We start from the raw sequence: 20,052 nt of genomic DNA on the forward strand, positions 1-20,052 counted from the left end.
AACTGTACGATTAATGGCAACATATTTGTAAAAAAGTACGGATTATCTTGTCGAATGTCTTTATACATGTGTTTATTATCCGCACCACCTAACTCATATAGTTAAGTCGTTATAAGAGATAAGAGATTTAAACATATGGTGGGGTTCCTTTTTTGTTGGGTTCAATTTGTATTTATTAACAATTTTTTAAAATTATTTAACAATTTTGTTTTTCATGCGCGGATCGACACTGAAATGTTACTTAAATTTTGCTTTTAGAATTTTCACTGCGAACAAAACCTCGAAAAAAATGTTAACAGAATTGGCCAGAAGCGCGTGGAAGGCATCAGTATTGGATTGAACAGTCAATGAGTCCATGAATCAATCAATCAACCAATCAATGTTCCGTCTAGGGCTACATAAATATTTAATTTCATCTTCTCTTGTTTTTTGTTTTTTGTTTTTGTTTTAGCTTAGCATTAGAATTACGAGTAGAATTACAAGCGGGCATTGGGGTTCCGGGAGCGGACAAAGTTCAGCAGCTCATCGGAGTCCTCGCAGACGAAGGGCTTGATATGGTGGCAGGCGACGTCGTGCCACTTGATGCCATCGTTGTAGAAGTTATTCAAGATGGAGAGGCAGCTCTCATCGTTGCCCTGGGCAGCCTCCCGGTTGTCGGGCTGCGGCTGGTTGTAGCCTCCCGTCGGCGACCAGTCGCCAGTGTTGCGCTGCGATGTGGGTCCGATTTTGGCGCCCGATCCGGACCAGAACCAGCCATTCTCGTTCGGTGGCTGCAGATCGGGCCTGTCGCAGCCAGCAAAGTTGCACTTCCTGCCCGACGTCCAGATATACCGCACATTGCCGCGGGATATGCGCTGCTTCACAAAGTCATTCTCCTGCGGCGTCTCCAGCGACACGGCGTCCATGCAGTGGCGACGGCAAATATTTCTCGCATCCAGCCAGTCCACCTCCAGGCTGCGCGTCGGCGCATGCTCCCAGCTGAAGAAGTACGAATGAGAGACTCCGCGTGCATCCCTGTAGGAGGCATGGCGCACCCGATTCGCACAGCTCCGTGGATCTGGCAGGGCCAAGCGGCGTTGGGCCAGCGCCATGGTGGCGCTTAGTGCCAGCAGCAGCAACGTCCGCAGCACAGACATGTCAGGGTAACTGCAAAGAGACAAGTGTAGGCGATTCATTAGCTTTTGCCCCAAAAATTGTTTTCGAATCAGATCAGAAGGTGCCCAACCCAGTGCGTTTCCGCTTGAATGGTTACCAGCGGGGGACATTATGCGAAATCAGTGATTGGAAATGTTTTGCATCGATTTTGATCAATTTTGACTGTATGTTTTGTGTGTATGATGGAATTTGTCCCACACAATTGTCATTCTGTGCAATTTGATTCCATTTGATCTAATTGAGTAGTTTTCCATTTGAAAATTGGGATTAGACGGGACAAATAGGCCTTCAACCTTGCTTCTAGTTATTTCGTAACGTGAGAATTGTTCCCCCAATCAACATAGCCACATCCCATCATTTTTTCACCCAGCAACTGTCTCGTCGTGTCCTCACTCTACCCACACACCTCCTATGCAAATCTTTTTATTGTTTAATGCTTTTCTACATAAAAAACTTGAATATTGCATGCACATTTTGCATTTACCTTCACCCTTGACGTTGGCAACTGGTTCTTTTTATCACTCACTCATCAAAATTACATGAAGTAAACTAACAAGTCTTACATAAAATTTAAAAACAACCTTTGCAATCAGATCCGCATTGGGGGCATGATTGAAACGCGTGCTATGTTTTGTCTAACATAAATACAAAAGAAGTTTAATTAAATCCAACTAACGAATCGATTCAGTGAAGTGCAGATGATGGGAAACGATATTTACAATCATTCTTGGTTAAAATTGTTCCCGAAAATGTCTTTCTGCTTTCAAACCTGACCTTTATTTTGCATGACAGGTGTGACTGACCTTACCCAAAGCCTTGACCAACAGCAAGAAAACTCCATACACTAGCCAGCCCAGCTCTGGAGCCAACCAGCCATGTGCACAGTACATACTCGTATTTATCACCATGTATGTAGTCTTCTTCTGTACTCGTTCGTTTCTAGCTCAGCTCTGATGTGCGAGGTTTGCCTTGTGCATACCAATACGAAATGCTTGTCGTCGATGGAGAAAGTTGTAAGAGTTCGGTTGGGGGCCTCTGGTAGCCATGGTCATGCATTACACATGATGGCTGAAGGGTCTCTGGTCTCTGGCCAATATACGAAACTCTTCCGGCTGATAACATTCCCAAAAAGAAATACTTTGGCTTGGATTTTGGCCACGGGCAATTGCATGTGGCTTTTGTTTTTGCCTTTTCACGGCTTGTATATTTTGTAATTTGAATTTCCGTTGCTTCATAAACTCAACTCATTTCCTATACAAGAAAATATATTATACGGATACTCGTATGTGTATGAGCACACGTTTCGTTTGGCTTTTTGGTCTTCCGACTAATTGTCGTGGGTAAGGGCATTGGCAGCTCCAGAGAAATATTTCCGAACCAATTGTCCCCACTTTTCTGTGGAGTCTCTCTTCAGCTTACAAGTAGCTCTCATTTTTGTCTTTGGGTACTTTTTGTTGCTTTGTTTTCGTTTGTTACGCAATATTTGCTTTATTGAACATTTCAATGGGAGGCACTTGTAGCTATAAACTGCTGGAGAAAGGCATTTAGGTGTCTCTTGTTTTGCTTGACTTGTGGGAGATGTACCTCCAAGACATACAATATGACTAATGATGGCTTAGGCTCTTCAAATGTGGATTTCTTTTATATAATTGTACACTTGTTCGGCGTGCAAAAACCAACCTTCAAAACGTGCTCAATAGCCAAATAAATATTACAAAATAACTGCAGCATGCCAAACGAAGGAGAAGCTGAAATCTGTGTAAAGCGTAGATCCACGCTGCAATCTTTTGGAATAATGTTTTTCCAAGCACTATCGTGAACACATCTGCGTAACATTCCGATTCCGCGAGACACAGCCAGTGTCAGGCAGTGTCTGTGTTAAATAATTAATTCCAAGCCACTTGTGGCACGGCTTCGTGGCTGCATCTGCCGAGCATTTGTGCCTCACCACCATTCCTTTCCTTTCCATTCCATACACCCCATACATGGGCAATTAATCTCCGGCTTATACATTACATTTTACAGCCTTAGACCAACTGGTTTTTGCTTCGGGCCAGTTGCCGTATAGTTGCAGTCTTCTTCTAAGGCAAGCACATTTTTTATTTATGTATCACGCGCCTCAAGCATTACTTCAGTTGAAGTAAATCTCTCGAAATATTGCACAGGGGAAACAGGTGTTTGAGGAGACTTGAATATTGATAGTTTTATAATATAGAATTAGGCAAAACTCTACTCAAAAACCAGTAAATTACTTCAATCGAAATGCACTTTAAAATATTTAATTAAACGTTTGCAGATATAATAAATATTTGTTCAATTAAATTCGGAGAATTATGTAAGCTTATGTAAATATTTAGAGTCATTTAAGTGCATAATTGTTGCCTTTCAAATATTATAAATAAATGTTTTAGCTATTTTTTCATGAATAGTTTCTCATGAGCTTCCTCAAAGTCTTCTAAGAACTTTAACCTCTAAAACTAATTAGCATTTTCGACTGCAAGCCTCTTTGATTATCTTTTTACTACCTAGAGTTGTTTATGGCATTTCCTGCTAATTAGAAATCAATCGATAAAATCGCATTCAAGCACATTTCTTTAGAGAAATCTCTTGGGGCAGCGTGTGGCAGTTGCAGTTGCAGCTTCGCCGTCGTTGCAGTTTGTTTGTAGAACGGCAAAGACCAAGCCAAGACGAGTTTCTGGTTTTGTTTCTTTTTTTTAAGCACAACTGCTGCAAGCGATGACAGTAATTATAAAGAAGACGGATTTGCCAAGCCGCAACAGCAGCAGTAGCACCTGCCACAACAACAACAACAACAATCACAATGATGACTTGTTGCTGCAACCAACAAGGTATCCCCAGCTTATGTACATGAATAAATATGTTGCTAAGTTGCTTTTGATGTTGTTTAAGGGGTTGTGCTGGGTTTGCTGTAGTGCTAATTAGAATGTTTGCCTGTTTGTGTGTGTGTGTGGTGCTGCAACATTTGCCTACAAGTGCAACAGCGTTTTGACCTCTTTAAAGTGTAGAAGGGTTGCGCCCCCTAATCAAGCAGGATGCTCGGGCTCTCGCTGGCTGCCTACCGTTAAGAAAGTTGCATGCGGATGTGCTGCTGCTGCAACAGCGAAACGGAGGCGATATTTTAATTGCCTGGTCTTGGTCGGGTCTGGTGTTGGCCAGGTCTTGGTCGGGTCTGGAATTGGCCAGGTCTGGCCGGGTCTGGTCTGGTCCAACGTTTTCTTTCAAGAAGCAACAGCAGCAGCACCAGCAGCAGCAGCAGCTGAACAACAGTAAACAAAAGTCGCGCTCAAAAAGTAATATGTAGAAAAACTGGACAGGCGGTAGAAGAAAGTCTGTCAACTGTTCGGCGGTGGCCAAGTTGCACACCAAACCACACAGAAGGAGAAGGAGCACCCGCTTGCGGTCGTTCGTTACTGGACACCATACACCATGCTACAGGTTGCGCAGGTTACAGGTTTTCTCAGATGAGCAAAAGCCAGCAAAAGACAGCCAGCAAAAAACCATAACAATGAACATCAACTCCCAGCAAAGCAACTTGAAATGATAGTGAAAATGGTATGGTACGGTCTCTGCCTCTGCTGCTTTTTTGCGCTCAGTTTTTGGTCATGACATAAAAATGTATTTATATGTGCAGGCCATATCGATAAATATTGACAAGGTGTCGGCGCTGTACGGCGAGATGAGTCGGAGAAAGAGTTGGGGCTCAGGTGGAAGCTTCTCAGTGTCTGGGGGATATTCACTTTCATCTTTCTATCGCTGTTGAAGCAGGTGCTAATGGATTTTGTAAATTGTTGGCATGGTCAGGTACGAATAGGTACGAACTAAAGAGAGTCGATAAATGTGCAAAGAATATGGATAGAAAAAAAGAGTTTAAAGCTTTTGTGTGAAAACAGCAAAACAACGAGAATCTTCCCAACACTTAAAGTAAAGCCTGCAACTATTACTCATTCCAATATACGCAGAGTATCTCCCAGATTATTGTTTTTTTCAATTTCAAAGCTTTCAAAATAATACCCAAAAATTGTCAGCCACCAAGGGAATCTTCGACGTTAAAATCTGCACTTTCAACTCTCTCAAAATTACCCAAAACGATCATTAAAGCATCTGTTTATGCAACACCCACCCTGGGCATTCAAAAACTTCCCACAATTTCGATGCCAGTCATTGCACACCAAAGCATATTTTGGGCAGACCTTTTATTACTATCTCCCCAGATATCATAGCCGCATAATGATGATGACTGCTGCAGGGTCTGGAATTTGTCGCACAATTTGTTAACCAACCAAATGAACTACAATCAAAAGGGAAATACTCGCATATTGAACCCAAATTACAGTCACAGCAGAGTGGGAAGAATCGCCCCTTTGTGCCAAAATAAAAAACTTTCCTTTAAACAGAATCCATCCGAGAGAGTGACAGGAGAAGCCCGCAGATATATTTTGTTTTTTTTTTCGTGGACTTTCCCGCATTCCGAGGAGATAAATTATTTTGTTGTCAATTGCAGACGGAATCGTGACTTGAGATTTCTACTGTGGAATGTCTTGAATGCAGACTCGAAGAGGCAGAAGCTGTGGATCCTACTCCTCCACAGTTGGGTTTTCGTGTGGGTATTTAACCAGGGACCTGGACTGTCAAACTCAAATACTATCTCTCTCTTATTTAGTTTTAGCCATTAATTCTCGAGGTCACATCCAGTTTCAGCTGTAAAAATGTCAAACGGTGGATCTCCAGGGGGGCTTGTCTCCTCTTCTCTTATCAAGTTCGTTTATGGCTAAGCCATAAAATATTATTGGTATGTTGCTTAAATGTTTTACGACCTCAAAATTGCTACAGTAGCCCGAGGCAGTAGCTTATTGTCGCTGCCACAGTCACTGGCGCTGAAGCTGGCGCTGCCACTGCCCCAGCTGCTACAATCTGCAGCGTGACATTTTGGCAATTACAACCCAACAAATTTGCATGCTGCTGGAAAATTAGATTTTCCACTCATTTGCACTGAAAACATATTGCGTAATCTTCTGCCTCAATGCATGGGGGGGGCCGGGCCTCACTGTGGGCCGTGTGGGGAGTGTCGGTCTATAAAGCTGACCGAAATGGGGCCATGCAAAATAATACAAACAAAATGTGGCAAAAAAGGCACTTCATCATTGTCGAGTTAACTGACAAAGTTTTTCACACTATTTGCAATGTTCTTCTAACTGACAGAATTGTGACAGATTTCTTTGAGGTAGGTCGAAAATTGTGTGCAAAAAGTGAATATTCTTTGCTATTATATTCTATATTGCCTTCCATATTTTCAGCAGTGAGTTTAGTGAGGTAGGTCTGACTTTAAATGGGAGAATTTCTACATTCTGATTGATGTGCTAGGAGAAAAAACTCAATACAAATTCTGTATAGATTTGTAGATTTGTATCTACTTTGTAGTAAAAATTAAGTGATTTTTGTTTGTATTTCCTAAAATGAAAACCAGCAACAGTGACCCATTTTACAAGTCCACACCTTAATTTCCATTGCACAAACCATCCAACTGATCAGAATCAAATTATGTACTCTCAAAGTTTCTCGAAAAAAACTGTATTCACTGGTCAGTAGTCACATGGTAGTCCTTAGAGGATACATAAACTGTGATAATCACCTTTCTCGATTGGAACAAACGACACAAACAAAGCTCAGAGCTCGCACAGCACAGAGACCAACTTATGTTGCAGTTGTAAGTAGTTGAGGCAACCACACGCGCACGCTTCACTTTTACCAATGAACGCAATGACGATCTTGCCGCGGTTTATAGCCTGTCCCCAAGCCTCCAAAAGCCAGAGCCAAAAGCAAAAAGCAAAACAAACCCAAGCCCAATAACAACAACAAAAGCAAAGCGATACAAAGCGAAGCAAAGAAAAATAACAAAAATAAAAGCTTGGAGAATTGGTTCGATGTTCGAAGGTGTACATAGCTTCAACGCAGACTTACGGGGGCTTGCTCGGAAGGTAAACAAAAAGGAAGGTAAGGTGTTCTGTATAACATTGAAATTTTCCAATATTTGGTAGACTTGCCTTTATATAAAAATTTGTACCACAAACTGTTTCACTATTGGCAACCGAATAAAAACCGAACCTCACTTTCTATTTCATGTACCTTCTTGAGTTGTATGAAACGAAACGGTAAACTCAGAGCTGAGCTGAGGCTGCATGCAAGTTAAGAGCATTAATCTGAAGGCTGCAGTTGACGTTGAAGTTGCAGTTGCAGTTGGAGCTACTTAACTGTGTCAGTGTGCTGCTGCTGGTGCATCATCAAACCGTGTCGAGCATGTTCGTTGGACAAGTTTGCTGCCTGAATCATTAGTTTTGGCATGCTTTGCGGAAAATATAAAAGAAATAAATGCTTAAAGACATCGATCTCTTAAGACCGTTACATGCTTGGCTTAAACAAATGATTATGCATTAATAGTTGATTTTATTTTAATTTGCCTCGAGTCTGCTATCTTTTATGTAACAATTTGATATTATTTGGAGATACAACAGATGCACAAAAACGGTGTCAATAAAATCAATAAAGCTTAAATTGCTTCCGGCACAATTTGCTTGTCATTAGCCAAAAGGTGTTGAAGAAGCAAACCAAAAAGGGTGAAAGAGAAATAAATAAAATAAAATGCCAAGCAAAAAAATAAGCAAAAAGAGAGAAGGGTTGTCCATATTTTCAAAGACAATTATTGATATATTTAAGGAGGTCATCAGACCACAATCAAGTACCGAACTGTAGCAATAAAGTGTAACATTTGTTAAAAGTCCTTGAAGAAAGTGAAAGATTATAATTTGTGCTCACAAATAAATTCACTTTGATTTATTTACAAATTACCTTTCATATTAAGTATCATGAAACTTACAGACCTAAAAATTCTTTAATACAAAATGCTGGCTGTTATCTTAATGACAATTCCACAATGGAAACTGCTTAGTTATGCACTTTCAATGATCAAGTGGGCTCAAGTTCACCCCTACAAGGCGAATCAGCTTCTGATTCTGTTCGAGATGTCCTCTCACGCACTCGCAGTCGCACTTTACGAGCGCATCTTCAAAATGCATTTCAAATATCAACAAGTCGATAGACACTTGCGCATAAAACATGAAATGTGGCAGCATCCGATGGCGATGTGAGGTCGTTTAGTAAATTAAATTTAATTGCATTTTCCAGCAGGCGAGAAGCGAGCTCAAGTGGCAGCCAACAACTTCAAATCGATTTAAAATCGCTTCATTTTTGCTGGGACACCCGTGCAAATACCCTTGATAAGGGTATTTGTGGTTTTGTAATGCAAAGAGAGAGGTTTAATCTATCTTTAAAACACTATTATAATGTAATCTCTACTTTTGCCAAGATTTATTTATTATTTGAAATATTCTTCAGGGTATTTCAAACATCGTTCCATCACATCCCAACTGCCTTACTTGTTTGTGGTATGACTTTGAACGCATTTGCTTAAGTGATTTATGCATCCGAGCTGCTGAAAATCAGTCGAAACTTTAGTTGGGTGAAATCATTAAGTGTGAACAGCGCCAAACTTTGATCGCCATAATGATGGAGCGCCCCGAACTTGAACTTGAAGAACGCTGACTTGCAAAAGGCCGCCGCCACACGCACGCACACAAAAACATATATACTGAAAACATAAAATATAAAAATAGACATAGATAATTCAAAAAGCATATCCATGGCTGTGGCTGCAATTAGATCTGCACTCCAAATGGTTACCCAGAGGCGAGCAGCAATTAAAAATGGGTCTCGCCGTCAGAGCAACAATAATAATAAAACTCTGTTTACCATGAAGTTAAGTACGAGAGACCTTAGGCGTCATGGATACAGATAGCAGACAGCGTGGAGCATGCAGCATAGATTTTTGTCGTATTTTATGGCCCTCAACCTCAGGCTCGAGCTAGAGCCGCGTGTGTTTGCCACAAATTCGGATTTAAATTTTCCATTGCCTGCAATTTCACTTTCCTTTTCCATATATGTACCGATGTACATATGTGTGTAAATATTTCACAAAAATTGGCAACATCCCACACCGCCACCGCCACTAATAATTGGGTCGCTTAATCTACCATTTGACATCTATCATCTCTCCCCAGCCTCTCAGCCTCTCAGCCGGCAAACCTCATTCCCATTAAGCAGACAACTTTTTAATTACAATTGGGCTCATTGTTTGAGCAGCAATTTTGTGTCGAGTTATGCAACATTCGCATTGCGTGGCGATTGCCAAAGGAAAGTCATCATTAGATTGACATAAAAACTCTTTATCGAGTCGATTGCTAACGAAATGAATGAAGGGGAAGAAGTGGTTCAGGATTGGCAGAGTTTTGCTTTGAACGATCTGCTTGATGCAGAGTACCTGTGGTAGAAAAGTTTGTTTTACTTTAATCTCATTTCATTCATACAATTAACTCCATTTCAATCCCATCCAATTCTCAACACATCATTCATTAAAGTCTATCAGCACCCCAGGGACAGATGATGACATGGGAGAATCGGTTGCCATTCGACAAGAAGTGCGGTAACAAAGCGTAATCCAAGATAACTTACAATAACATAACATAATTAATGTTTGCCTGAGACGACGCTGATGCTAATTAACTTCTTCATCTCTTGGTGGATGTGGATGTGGCTGCCGATGGCTGCCAATGTCTGTCTGTAACCATAACCCAGTGACTGACTTTGACTCTTTGCCACCGCATCACGTGGCGTCGGCACCTTGGGTTCTGTAACCCATCAACAATACACAAAAAAAAAACTATTTCGCCATACGGTTTGCTGGAGGGGTTTCATCAATGTTCGGATCGTGGCTTTGGTCAGTCTTTGGCTGAGTTTTATCCAAAATATTTTCCACCTAAAACAATTATTTATTTCATTTAGCTGCGGCTACTAGATGTATTTATTTCGTTTTCTTGTCAATTGAGGAAAACCTTCATCGTTGTTGGCCATGAAATGAATTCGCATCAAAACTAATATTGTTTCAAATAATTGTTCGGTTTGGTTCGGTTCACTTTGGTCAAGGAAAACATTTTTGAACTTTTTTCGCCGTACTCGTATTTTGTTTGTTATGTTAATTTTTGCACAAAGTTTATTTAGGTGAACCAATATTATTTATTTGAATGAATGAATGCACTTTGCTGTGAGTCAACAGATTAATGTTATTTTAAGATGAATTTGCATCAAAGAAGGACAATTTGGGATCACGCATAGCTACAAAAATATATGGAAATAGAGTACATAAACAGCTTTAAGTAGAGACTTTATAATCTTTTCTTTCTGCAATAAAATGTATATAAATTTAGAAAAAACTTGCATCGCTCTCTCAACCATTTCAGGTTCAAGTTTAGCTTCACTTTAGTTTGCAATTTAACTAGAAACCATTCCATTTGCATCTACTGCAAAACGATTTGTTAATTTTACTTGCAAATCCCTGAAATTTTATTTGCAGCAACCACTCAAGTGAATAGAAAATTTCCATACCATTGCACGTGTGAGAAAAAAGAGACAAATGAGTTGACTTGAATCCAATGCAACTTTTGCTCAATGCCGACGCGACGCCATTGTCATGGAAGAACAACCGAGAAGCTCGGTACGAACCAGACCAGACCAAGTCGGAGTAAAATCTCCAGCCCAGAGACCCCTCAAGACCTTCTTTAAATGTGGCTGCATTTTGTTGGTGTTATGACTGGCTTTTGTTTTTAGCTTAGTTACTATGCCGCTGCTGTGTTGTTAGCTAAAATGTGCGACAAAATTCTGAGCCAGACACATGATTTGTTGCATTCAGGCACGACGTCGGAGACAACGACAACACAGCGCAGCAGCTGAGAGCTCATTAAGCCGGGGGAGCCATTATGCAATCTCGTTTGCATTGTTCATTTTTCTGGCAGCACATGAAGAAGATGGCAGCACTCGCTGCTCGTTGCTGTTCCTATTTCGGTTGGCTTCTGGCTTGCATTTGGTAATACTTTTACGAGGGTTTTCTATTGCTTTCTAAGATTATTATCAGAGCCAAAAGCATACACAGAGGAGGAGGACCATGGGGCCTTTTTGCAAACATCGATATTTTGGTCCCATCAGTCGACCCATCGGCGTTTTAATGGATTAGTTGGGCATTTGTTTATGCAAAGCAAAAAGAAGCAGAGTGCTGATAACAGGGTTTGTCATAGTTCATCGACCTAAAAGCCAACAAGTTTCGTCGTCAGTAGACATGACTTTCAAACAGAGGAATTTCTATGTGGTGTTTGTACTCTAGAACAATTTTGTTAGCTTACTTTTCGCTATTACAATTCGTATATTTACTTCCCTGTGCACCTAAGCAAATTAATTCCCATTATTCACTCCACTTGAGCTAAGCCCATCATCATGAATTAATACATTAAGGGAAACAATTTCAATCGAGTATTCTCCCTAATTGGTGTACCGATGCCATCGGAGCCATTCAAGAGGGCATGGCACAAATTACACCTGTTGCCATGGTGGGCAGAGATATGCATTTTAATCAGTGAAAGGGAGCAGCACTCCAGTGACAGCTTCAATTAGACAGAGCCGCACAAAAGTATGCCGCGGAGTGGCATTTAGTCAGAGTTTAGCCATGATACGCAGCGGTTTGGCATCGTATCGGGCGTGTAGGCGGCGATTGCGCGACGCGCTCAGTGCCCGCGACTACTACGGAGCCATTCAGATGATGATTGCCATTGCCTATGTGCTGGGCATTACGCCGTATTTGGTGTCGCACAACTCCAGCGGACAGTCAGCGATGCAGCAGTCCTGGTACGGATTTGTCAATGCCCTCTCCCGATGGCTGCTGCTGGCCTACTGCTACACGCACATCAACCTCCACAACGAGAGCCTCATTGGCTACTTCATGCGCAATCGCATCTCACAGTTCAGCACACGGATCCATAACTTTGGGGGCATTATGTCGGCTGTCTTCACCTTCATTATGCCCCTGCTGCTGCGCCGACACCTGCAGCGTTTCAGCGAACATGTGATGGAGGTGGATCGACGGCTGGACAGCCTGCGCCACCCCGTAAATTTCAATGCGGTGTTTGGGTTGGCGACGTTGGTCTTGGGCCTGGTTGCCCTGCTGGACACCATCATCACTGTCACCTGTCTGGTGTGCCTGGCCCAGATGGAGGTGCGCGCCTCCTGGCAGCTGACTTTCATCCTAGTCTACGAGCTCATGGCCATATCCATCACAATAGTTATGTTTTGTTTAATAACGCGCACGGTTCAACGTCGCTTGAATTATCTGCATAGGGTGAGTACTCCATTAAGGAGATATATTTAATGATAATTGCTCATATTTGCATGGAAAAGAGTTTAGAGCATGAAGAAAATATCCAAGAATATGCCTCGAATATTAGCGCTGTTGTTACTTTATTTTAGTTGAACCTTTTGCTTAAAGCCCAATCCTTTTGCCATTTCCATCTTCATATTCCACCTGTCAATCAGTCGAGAGTCTTAACTAAGCAATGCCCATGAGGATACTTGTGTGAAGCAAATTGAAAGAAGAAATCTGATCAGCTTATGGTAAGCAAATGGCCAGGAACAGCCACATCCCCATAGAGCCAACCCCCCCTAGGTGAAGTGTGACCAGATATGCGATTACCCGAGTGTCCAACGATAATGAAGATAATGAATTGCCCGTCACGAAGCGTACACAGGCAGGCAGACAGCGAGACAGACAGACACACATGCTGGCTGGACGGTTGGCAGTTTTCATTCTAGCCAAACAAATGAATAAAATTCAAGGCGTCGCCATGGCCATCTTCTCTTTCAACAAGGACACACACACACAGAACCACTTGTTGCTGCCATGCAAAAAAAATCCCAGGAAACACCATAATGAGCTTCTGCTGCCGGCATTTGTTTTTATTCTCGGCACTCCATCCACCCGAACGCCTCGTTTGCTCGTCTCAATTCTTTCGTAGGACATCGTTATCCATTTTGCCAGCCAGTTTGCGTTGACACTTTCATCCAGACGGTTGTGCACGGTTGTCTGCCTGCCTGCTCCCCAGAGTTAGTCATGTCCACCGCGTTGCGTCGAGTGCGCAAGTACTTCATCTCATCGCAGGTCTACGAGGCACTGCGTCCCCTGTTCTTCCTCACCTTTCTGTATGGGCTGACGCCGTTCCATGTGGTGCGTCGCAAGATGGGCGAGTCCTACCTGAAGATGTCCTGCTTTGGCGTCTTCAACATCTTCATCTACATCTGCCTGTGCGGCTTCTGCTACATCTCATCGCTGCGGCAGGGCGAGTCCATTGTGGGCTACTTCTTTCGCACGGAAATCTCCACAGTCGGCGATCGCTTGCAGATCTTCAATGGCCTCATTGCCGGCGCTGTGATCTACACTTCGGCAATCCTGAAACGCTGCAAGCTGCTGGGCACCCTCACAATCCTACACAGCCTCGACACGAACTTCTCCAACATTGGAGTGCGCGTCAAGTATTCACGGATCTTTCGATATTCCATACTGGTGCTGGTCTTCAAACTGCTCATTTTGGGTGTGTACTTTGTGGGCGTGTTCCGGCTGCTCGTCTCAATCGATGTGACGCCCTCGTTCTGTGTCTGCATGACATTCTTCCTGCAGCATTCGGTTGTTTCCATCGCCATTTGCTTGTTCTGCGTGATTGCGTTCAGCTTCGAGCGGCGACTCAGTATCATCAATCAGGTGAGTGTGTGCGCTGGTAAATATTTACTATCAAATATCAGACGGCAGAGAGCAGGCAGCAGACGGCAGGCAGCAGGCAGCGTGGCTGTCCTTGTCCCAGGGGAGTCGCCTCCACCTTTAGTTTTATTGCCCCCAATGAAGTGTGAAGAATTTATTTATGTAAATCCATGCAAACACACACACAAGAGTGTTGTGCATATTTTGTATTGTTTTAACCTGGTTGTTGCTTCTCACAGATCGTCTGCTTTGATTTAGTTTGAGGTGACAGCAGATGTGTGTGTGTTATGCTCAACAAGTACCACTGCAATCCATCCAGCCATAAATTATGTGTTTGATGGATTATTGATGGAATCTCTCTTCTCGCTCTCCACCCCATCGTCCGATCCTGGCTCGAGGCCAATCCAGCCGCGACAGTTGGCCGCCTCGCAGTGGCAACGCTGTGGAATATTACCGTACTGCTGGTAGCGATAGTTGAAGGTGATCTCCTCCCCCGGCATTATGCACTTCACGCTGAAAAGGCCTATCCTCACCTCCTCGTTGACCAGCCACTTCTGGGTCTCTGCATTCGGCTCGCAGCTGTGATTGATGAAACGCGAGATGTTGGCGCCCATCGTAGCATCGATGATGGCCTTGCCCCGCAGCCCCATGAAGTAGTAGTGCTGCTGGCCGTCCCTTGCGTATAAATGCTGCCGTCGCTGGAACTCCTCGCTGTCGATCACCTCACCCACGTACTCCATGATGTACTCGCCGGATGGGATTTGCAGCTCGGCTGCGAGCCCAAAGCCCTTCTTCTCGGTGCGAAAGACGCGGCAGGGCCGGCCCTGCTGCAGCTGGAAGCGTTTGTTTGTGCAACGATCTCCGTTTCTGCACAGCGGACCGCACTCGATCATCAGCATTCGGTTGATGCAGCCCGTTCCGCAGCGACCCTCTGCCGTCTTGTCGCCACTGCAGGTGCAGTCCGTCTCCGCTCTCTCCCGACTCAGCCGCCTGGAGCATCGATATTGATTCTCGCGGAGCAGCCTGAACGTGAGCAAACCCTCGCTGAGCAGAAATTGCTTGTTGATGGCCTCCATGTTGGCCGGCTCCGCCAATTGGTCGCTCAAGCTGATGGGCAGCGAACTGGCAGCCATGCCCATATTCTGGCTGAGCCTCGTCTTCCATCTGATGCGGTTCGAGCGACGCACGCCGACAACTTTCTTTTTTGGCAGATTGAAGGCCGGAACTGGAGCTGAACTGGAGCTGAAACTGTGTCCTGAATGGGCGGGCGAGTTCGAAATTGTACTCCTCCTGGCTTTTGCTTTCTCGCAATTTTCTCGAGAAATTACATTATTTTGATAGTCCTTCCTATTCGATTGGCTCCATTTTAATACACCTGATAACCAATTTAGTCTGAAGTTTACGTGGCGAAAGCCTGTTTTAAGCCACTGTTTTATGAATCGAATAGCCATAATGAGTTAGGTTTTAATTTTCTTTTCAATTTCTAATAACAAATTATGCTGACAGAATAGCCGCTAGCTGGAAATTCTTTATGTTTTTTCTTTGTACTTTTTAGAAACAATTTTCATGGCATGCTGGTTGTGTCAGTAGATTTGTCTAGATTTGGCATTCTATCTCTCTCTCTTTCTCTGAGCTGTAAAGTTTTCAATTTTTAATGTGACCGAATGTTCAAGGGACCGAGCGACAGAGTCGATTTCATATCGACTGCATATCCCTGCATCTCTGTCTGCGTACTCGGTTTAAAATGCTAAAATTATGCAACAAAAATAGCTTTTTCTTTCTGTGATTCAACCCTTTTTAAGCCAAACGAGTTTCAATGCAAAAATATGCAAATTCAGGCGTATTCTTGAAATCATTTGTAGCATTAAAGTTTCACTTTTCTACGCATTACTCGTATTTAAATCAGCCAACGAACTCACCGGAAACCATTATCATAATCATAATCATGTCATTTATGATACACTGAAGTCCGATGGCCTCAGGCCTCTTCAAGCTGGCCAAAATCTCACCTGATAACAGGAAACCCACAGCCAAACACACTCCCAAAAAACATGCCAATATCCTGTGGAACAATTGACATAAATTCCTTTGAACAGTTCACGGAAACCATAAAACTCATTAGGCTTATGATGGGGCTCAATAAACGTAGAGGGAAAAGAACAGGAGAGAGAGCGAGGAACTTCATTATTGGGTTCTGGTCATTCACTGATCCGAATGTAGAATATCCCGGACAATGACACGCGGGAAAAAAATTTCCCCTGAATGGCGGCAAATCGGACCGTGACAGAGAATACCCTGGGGTAAAAATGTCCCTTGGGAAACGTTGGGGAAATTGCCATTAATTAAAATGCAGCAGCTTAAGCTAATAGGTTAATGGTTCCGGCCGGGAAAGCAGCTTGTCGAAACGACTGTCTAGACCGGGGACAGTGCGAGCATATGAAAATGGAAAATTATTTACTTTTCCTGCTGGGGCAGCAACAAGGCCCCACCTCAGCTTCGACATTGTCGCCTGGCCAAGAAAAATGCAAATAATTTTGTGGTCTCTGGCGTCAGTTGCCGGGCGAAGCTCAAACGGAGCGCACACGAAACATGGAAGTGGGCAAGGATACGGATACGGTGGAGATAGAGGTCGAGTCCGGCGGTCTGTGCCAGCCGTTGCGCCGTCGCATTCGTCGCTTGCTCTCCGCCAAGCAGCTCTACGAGTGCCTGCATCCACTCTTCCATGTAACCTACTGGCACGGCCTCACGTGCTTCTACATCAGCAGCGACGCTGCCACAGGCCACAAGGACATCAAGAAGACCCTTTTCGGCTTTGTCAATGGCATCATGCACATCACCGTCTACACGATCTGCTACAGCCTCACGATCTTCAACAACTGCGAGTCCATTGCCAGCTACTTCTTCCGTTCCCGCATCACCTACTTCGGCGACATGATGCAGATTGTCAGCGGCTTCATTGGCGTCACTGTCATCTACCTCACGGCCATCATTCCCAATCATCGACTGGAGCGTTGCCTCCAGAAATTCCACACCATGGACGTGCAGCTGAAGACCGTCGGCATCAAGATTATGTACAGCAAAGTACTTCGATTCAGCTACATGATTCTGTTCTCCATGTTTATGGTCAACTTTTGCTTCACCTGTGGCACCTTCTCCGTGCTGTACTCCTCGCTGGTGGCCCCCAGCATGGCTCTGCACTTTACCTTTCTCATTCAGCACACAGTCATCTCCATAGCCATTGCTGTATTCAATTGCTTTACGTACTTGGTGGAGATGCGTTTGGTGATGGTAAATAAGGTAAGGAATAGCTACGTTTGCCCAAAGATTAAGCTTTCTGTGGAGAATATTTACAATTTCTTAAAGCATTTCCTCTACCATTCAATTAATTTAATTAGCGCTGACACTGACCGTGAACCATGGGCCATGAACCCGCCAGTTAGCTGGTAGAGATGGACGCTTTATAATTTCATAAACGTTGGCCCCACACAAAAGGGTGGGGTGGGTGCAGAACTGTCATTAAATAAAAACTTGCTGAATGTGTGATGGACGGGTTTCCATTACCTGACCTGTCAGCGGCGGAAAGTAGACAACAGCCAGCCAGCCAGCCATTGAGTCCAAGGTGTGGGTCCGCGTGTGTCATGAAAACTTCCGTAACTAATCAGGGAACTGAACTTTAAGGATAAAACTATAAAAGCAACTTGTGTCCATCGACTGGGTAACAGTTTTTTCGTTGCACTTACGATGAGTGGATTTTGGAGGGAGTTGTTCAGCCCGAGAGATGCACACGGCGCAGAGCAGACGCTGCTCCTGTGCACCTACATCCTTGGACTGACGCCATTCAGACTCAGGGGTCCGGCAGGGCAAAGGCAGTTCCAGCTGAGCAGAATTGGCTACCTGAATGCCCTGCTCCAGTTGAGCTTCTTCAGCTACTGCTTCCTCAGGGCACTCATCCAGCAGCAGAGCATTGTGGGATATTTCTTCAAGTCGGAGATCTCCGAGGTCGGAGACTCGCTCCAGAAATTCATTGGCATGACCGGCATGTCCATACTCTTCCTGTGCAGCACCATTCGTGTGCGCCTGCTCATCCATCTCTGCAATCTGATATCCCACATTGATGGGCATCTCCTGGATGTGGGAGTGTCCTTCAATTATCCGGCAATCATGCGGCTGCGGCACTCGCAGCTTCTGCTGATGTCCGCCGTGCAGTTGGCGTACTTGGCCAGCTCCACGTGGATGCTGCTGAGGAATGATGTGAGGCCCAGCTATCCCGTTGCAGTGGCCTTCTATGTTCCCCTGATCTTTCTGCTCAGCACTGTGATCCTGTTCGGTGCCTTCCTCCATCGCCTGTGGCAGCACTTTGAGGCATTGAATAAGGTTTGACAGCTCTTCATTTAATTAGCTTATCATTAGTCCCTTCACTTTTCATTAGCGTCTCATTAATCATAGAGATTCCAATCCACGCACTCGGTCTGCTCGTAGTCCTTTCCGTTACTCATACGCCATGTGGCTGTTCAATCGTTTGGTTTACATGACGCAGCCACACGACGTTTACACCTGCTATCGGGTCACCCTGTGGCTGGCACTCTGGCTGGGCATTGTGCCCTACCATGTGACGAGTGCATCCACCAGACTCTGTTCCTCCTACTTTGGCTACTTCAACATCATCCTTCGGATGCTCATCTACGTCGTGAACTTTGTGTACAGCATCCTGGATCGTCGCTCCTTAATGTCGAACTTCTTTCTCACGGAAATCTCGAATGTAATCGATGGCCTGCAGAAGGTCAATGGAATGTTTGGCATCATAGCCATACTACTGATATCCCTGATTCAGCGTCGGAAACTGCTGCAAGTGCTGGCCATATACGATGCCCTGGAACGCGAGTCGTTTCCGCGTGTCGGGATAACCCATCACCAGGGTGCAGCAGCGCGGAGGATGAATCGCTTCGTCCTGCTCATGGCTGGCAGCACGGTGGCCTACATCACTGGCAGCTTTCTCATGATTAGCACTAGGGATGCCGACACATTCTCCATGTCCGCCATCATAAGTTATTTCTCGCCGCATTTTATAGTTTGTGCCGTTTGCTTTATGACTGGCAATTTGATGATCAAACTGCACATTTACCTGAGTGCGCTGCATAAGGTTGCAATGGGTTTAATCTCGCTTACTTACTCATTTCAAATGTTGCATTTGGTTTCCTTGCAGGTGCTGAAGAATCTCTCCCATCAGTGGGACTCTCGCAGCCTGAAGGCAGTGGCCCAGAAGCAACGCTCCCTGCAATGCCTCGACTCCTTTTCCATGTACACAATCGTGACCAAGGATCCGGCAGAGATCATACAGGAATCCATGGAGATCCATCACTTGATTTGCGAAGCTGCCGCCACAGCCAACAAATACTTCACCTACCAACTGCTGACCATTATTTCCATTGCCTTTCTGATCATCGTCTTTGATGCTTACTACGTGCTGGAGACGCTGCTGGGCAAATCGAAGAGGGAAAGCAAATTCAAGACGGTGGAATTTGTCACTTTCTTCTCGTGTCAAATGATACTCTATTTGATTGCCATCATCTCGATTGTGGAGGGCAGCAATCGAGCCATCAAGAAGAGCGAGAAGACGGGGGGCATAGTCCATTCGCTGATGAACAAGACAAAGTGTCCGGAGGTTAAGGAAAAGCTGCAGCAATTTTCCATGCAGCTAATGCACTTGAAAATCAACTTTACAGCCGCTGGACTCTTTAATATCGATAGAACTTTATATTTTACGGTGAGTGGCGTGATGTAAACTAATTATATATTTCTGTAGATTAATTGAATCTTCATTCACAGATCAGTGGCGCGCTGACCACGTACCTCATCATTCTGCTGCAGTTTACGTCGAATTCCCCCAGCAATGGGAATGGCAATGCCAATGGGAATTATTATCCCTGTTGCGAGACGTTCAATAATATAACGAATCATACAAATTAGCTACTAACCATTATGGGGGAGTGCGTTGTGAAGTGTGAGCGTTGGAGCCGGTGAAATGTTATAGAATACAAGTACGAGTACGTCCAGATGTTAATGTTTATATTTTATGTTTGTGCAAGCAGAACATGTACAACAAATTCTTGTTGTTGTCTATTAATTATTGGCAATAAATAAAATTGTTTTAAAGGAAACTTCAAGTGGCATGTGGAAACCCAATGGTTCCCCCA

General features: G+C 44.1%; 4 protein-coding genes across 4 annotated transcripts; 2 read left to right on the forward strand and 2 right to left on the reverse strand.

Annotated features, from left to right (window-relative positions):
* Positions 1 to 441: 441 nt before the first annotated feature.
* On the reverse strand, positions 442 to 6,936 carry LOC117584840. The gene is made up of 2 exons (XM_034273977.1): positions 6,806 to 6,936; positions 442 to 1,146 (listed from the first exon to the last, which is right to left on the reverse strand). The coding sequence occupies exon 2, from the start codon at positions 1,134 to 1,136 to the stop codon at positions 477 to 479; it is 660 nt and encodes a 219-aa protein (XP_034129868.1). The 5' UTR covers positions 1,137 to 1,146; positions 6,806 to 6,936; the 3' UTR covers positions 442 to 476.
* A 4,843-nt stretch (positions 6,937 to 11,779) lies between these two features.
* Positions 11,780 to 12,478, forward strand: LOC117583936. Its single transcript, XM_034272618.1, has one exon. The coding sequence runs from the start codon at positions 11,780 to 11,782 to the stop codon at positions 12,476 to 12,478; it is 699 nt and encodes a 232-aa protein (XP_034128509.1).
* A 684-nt stretch (positions 12,479 to 13,162) lies between these two features.
* LOC117583937 (putative gustatory receptor 28b) lies at positions 13,163 to 19,825 on the forward strand. The gene is made up of 3 exons (XM_034272619.1): positions 13,163 to 13,861; positions 19,062 to 19,622; positions 19,685 to 19,825. Exons 1-3 carry the CDS (start codon positions 13,217 to 13,219, stop codon positions 19,823 to 19,825), a joined length of 1,347 nt encoding a protein of 448 aa, XP_034128510.1. The 5' UTR covers positions 13,163 to 13,216.
* LOC117584839 (probable histone-lysine N-methyltransferase CG1716) lies at positions 14,066 to 15,347 on the reverse strand. The gene has a single exon (XM_034273976.1). The coding sequence runs from the start codon at positions 15,307 to 15,309 to the stop codon at positions 14,185 to 14,187; it is 1,125 nt and encodes a 374-aa protein (XP_034129867.1). The 5' UTR covers positions 15,310 to 15,347; the 3' UTR covers positions 14,066 to 14,184.
* Positions 19,826 to 20,052: the final 227 nt, after the last annotated feature.

This window comes from Drosophila guanche, unplaced genomic scaffold (genome assembly GCF_900245975.1).
Source record: "Drosophila guanche unplaced genomic scaffold, DGUA_6, whole genome shotgun sequence".
Lineage (NCBI taxonomy): Eukaryota > Metazoa > Arthropoda > Insecta > Diptera > Drosophilidae > Drosophila > Drosophila guanche.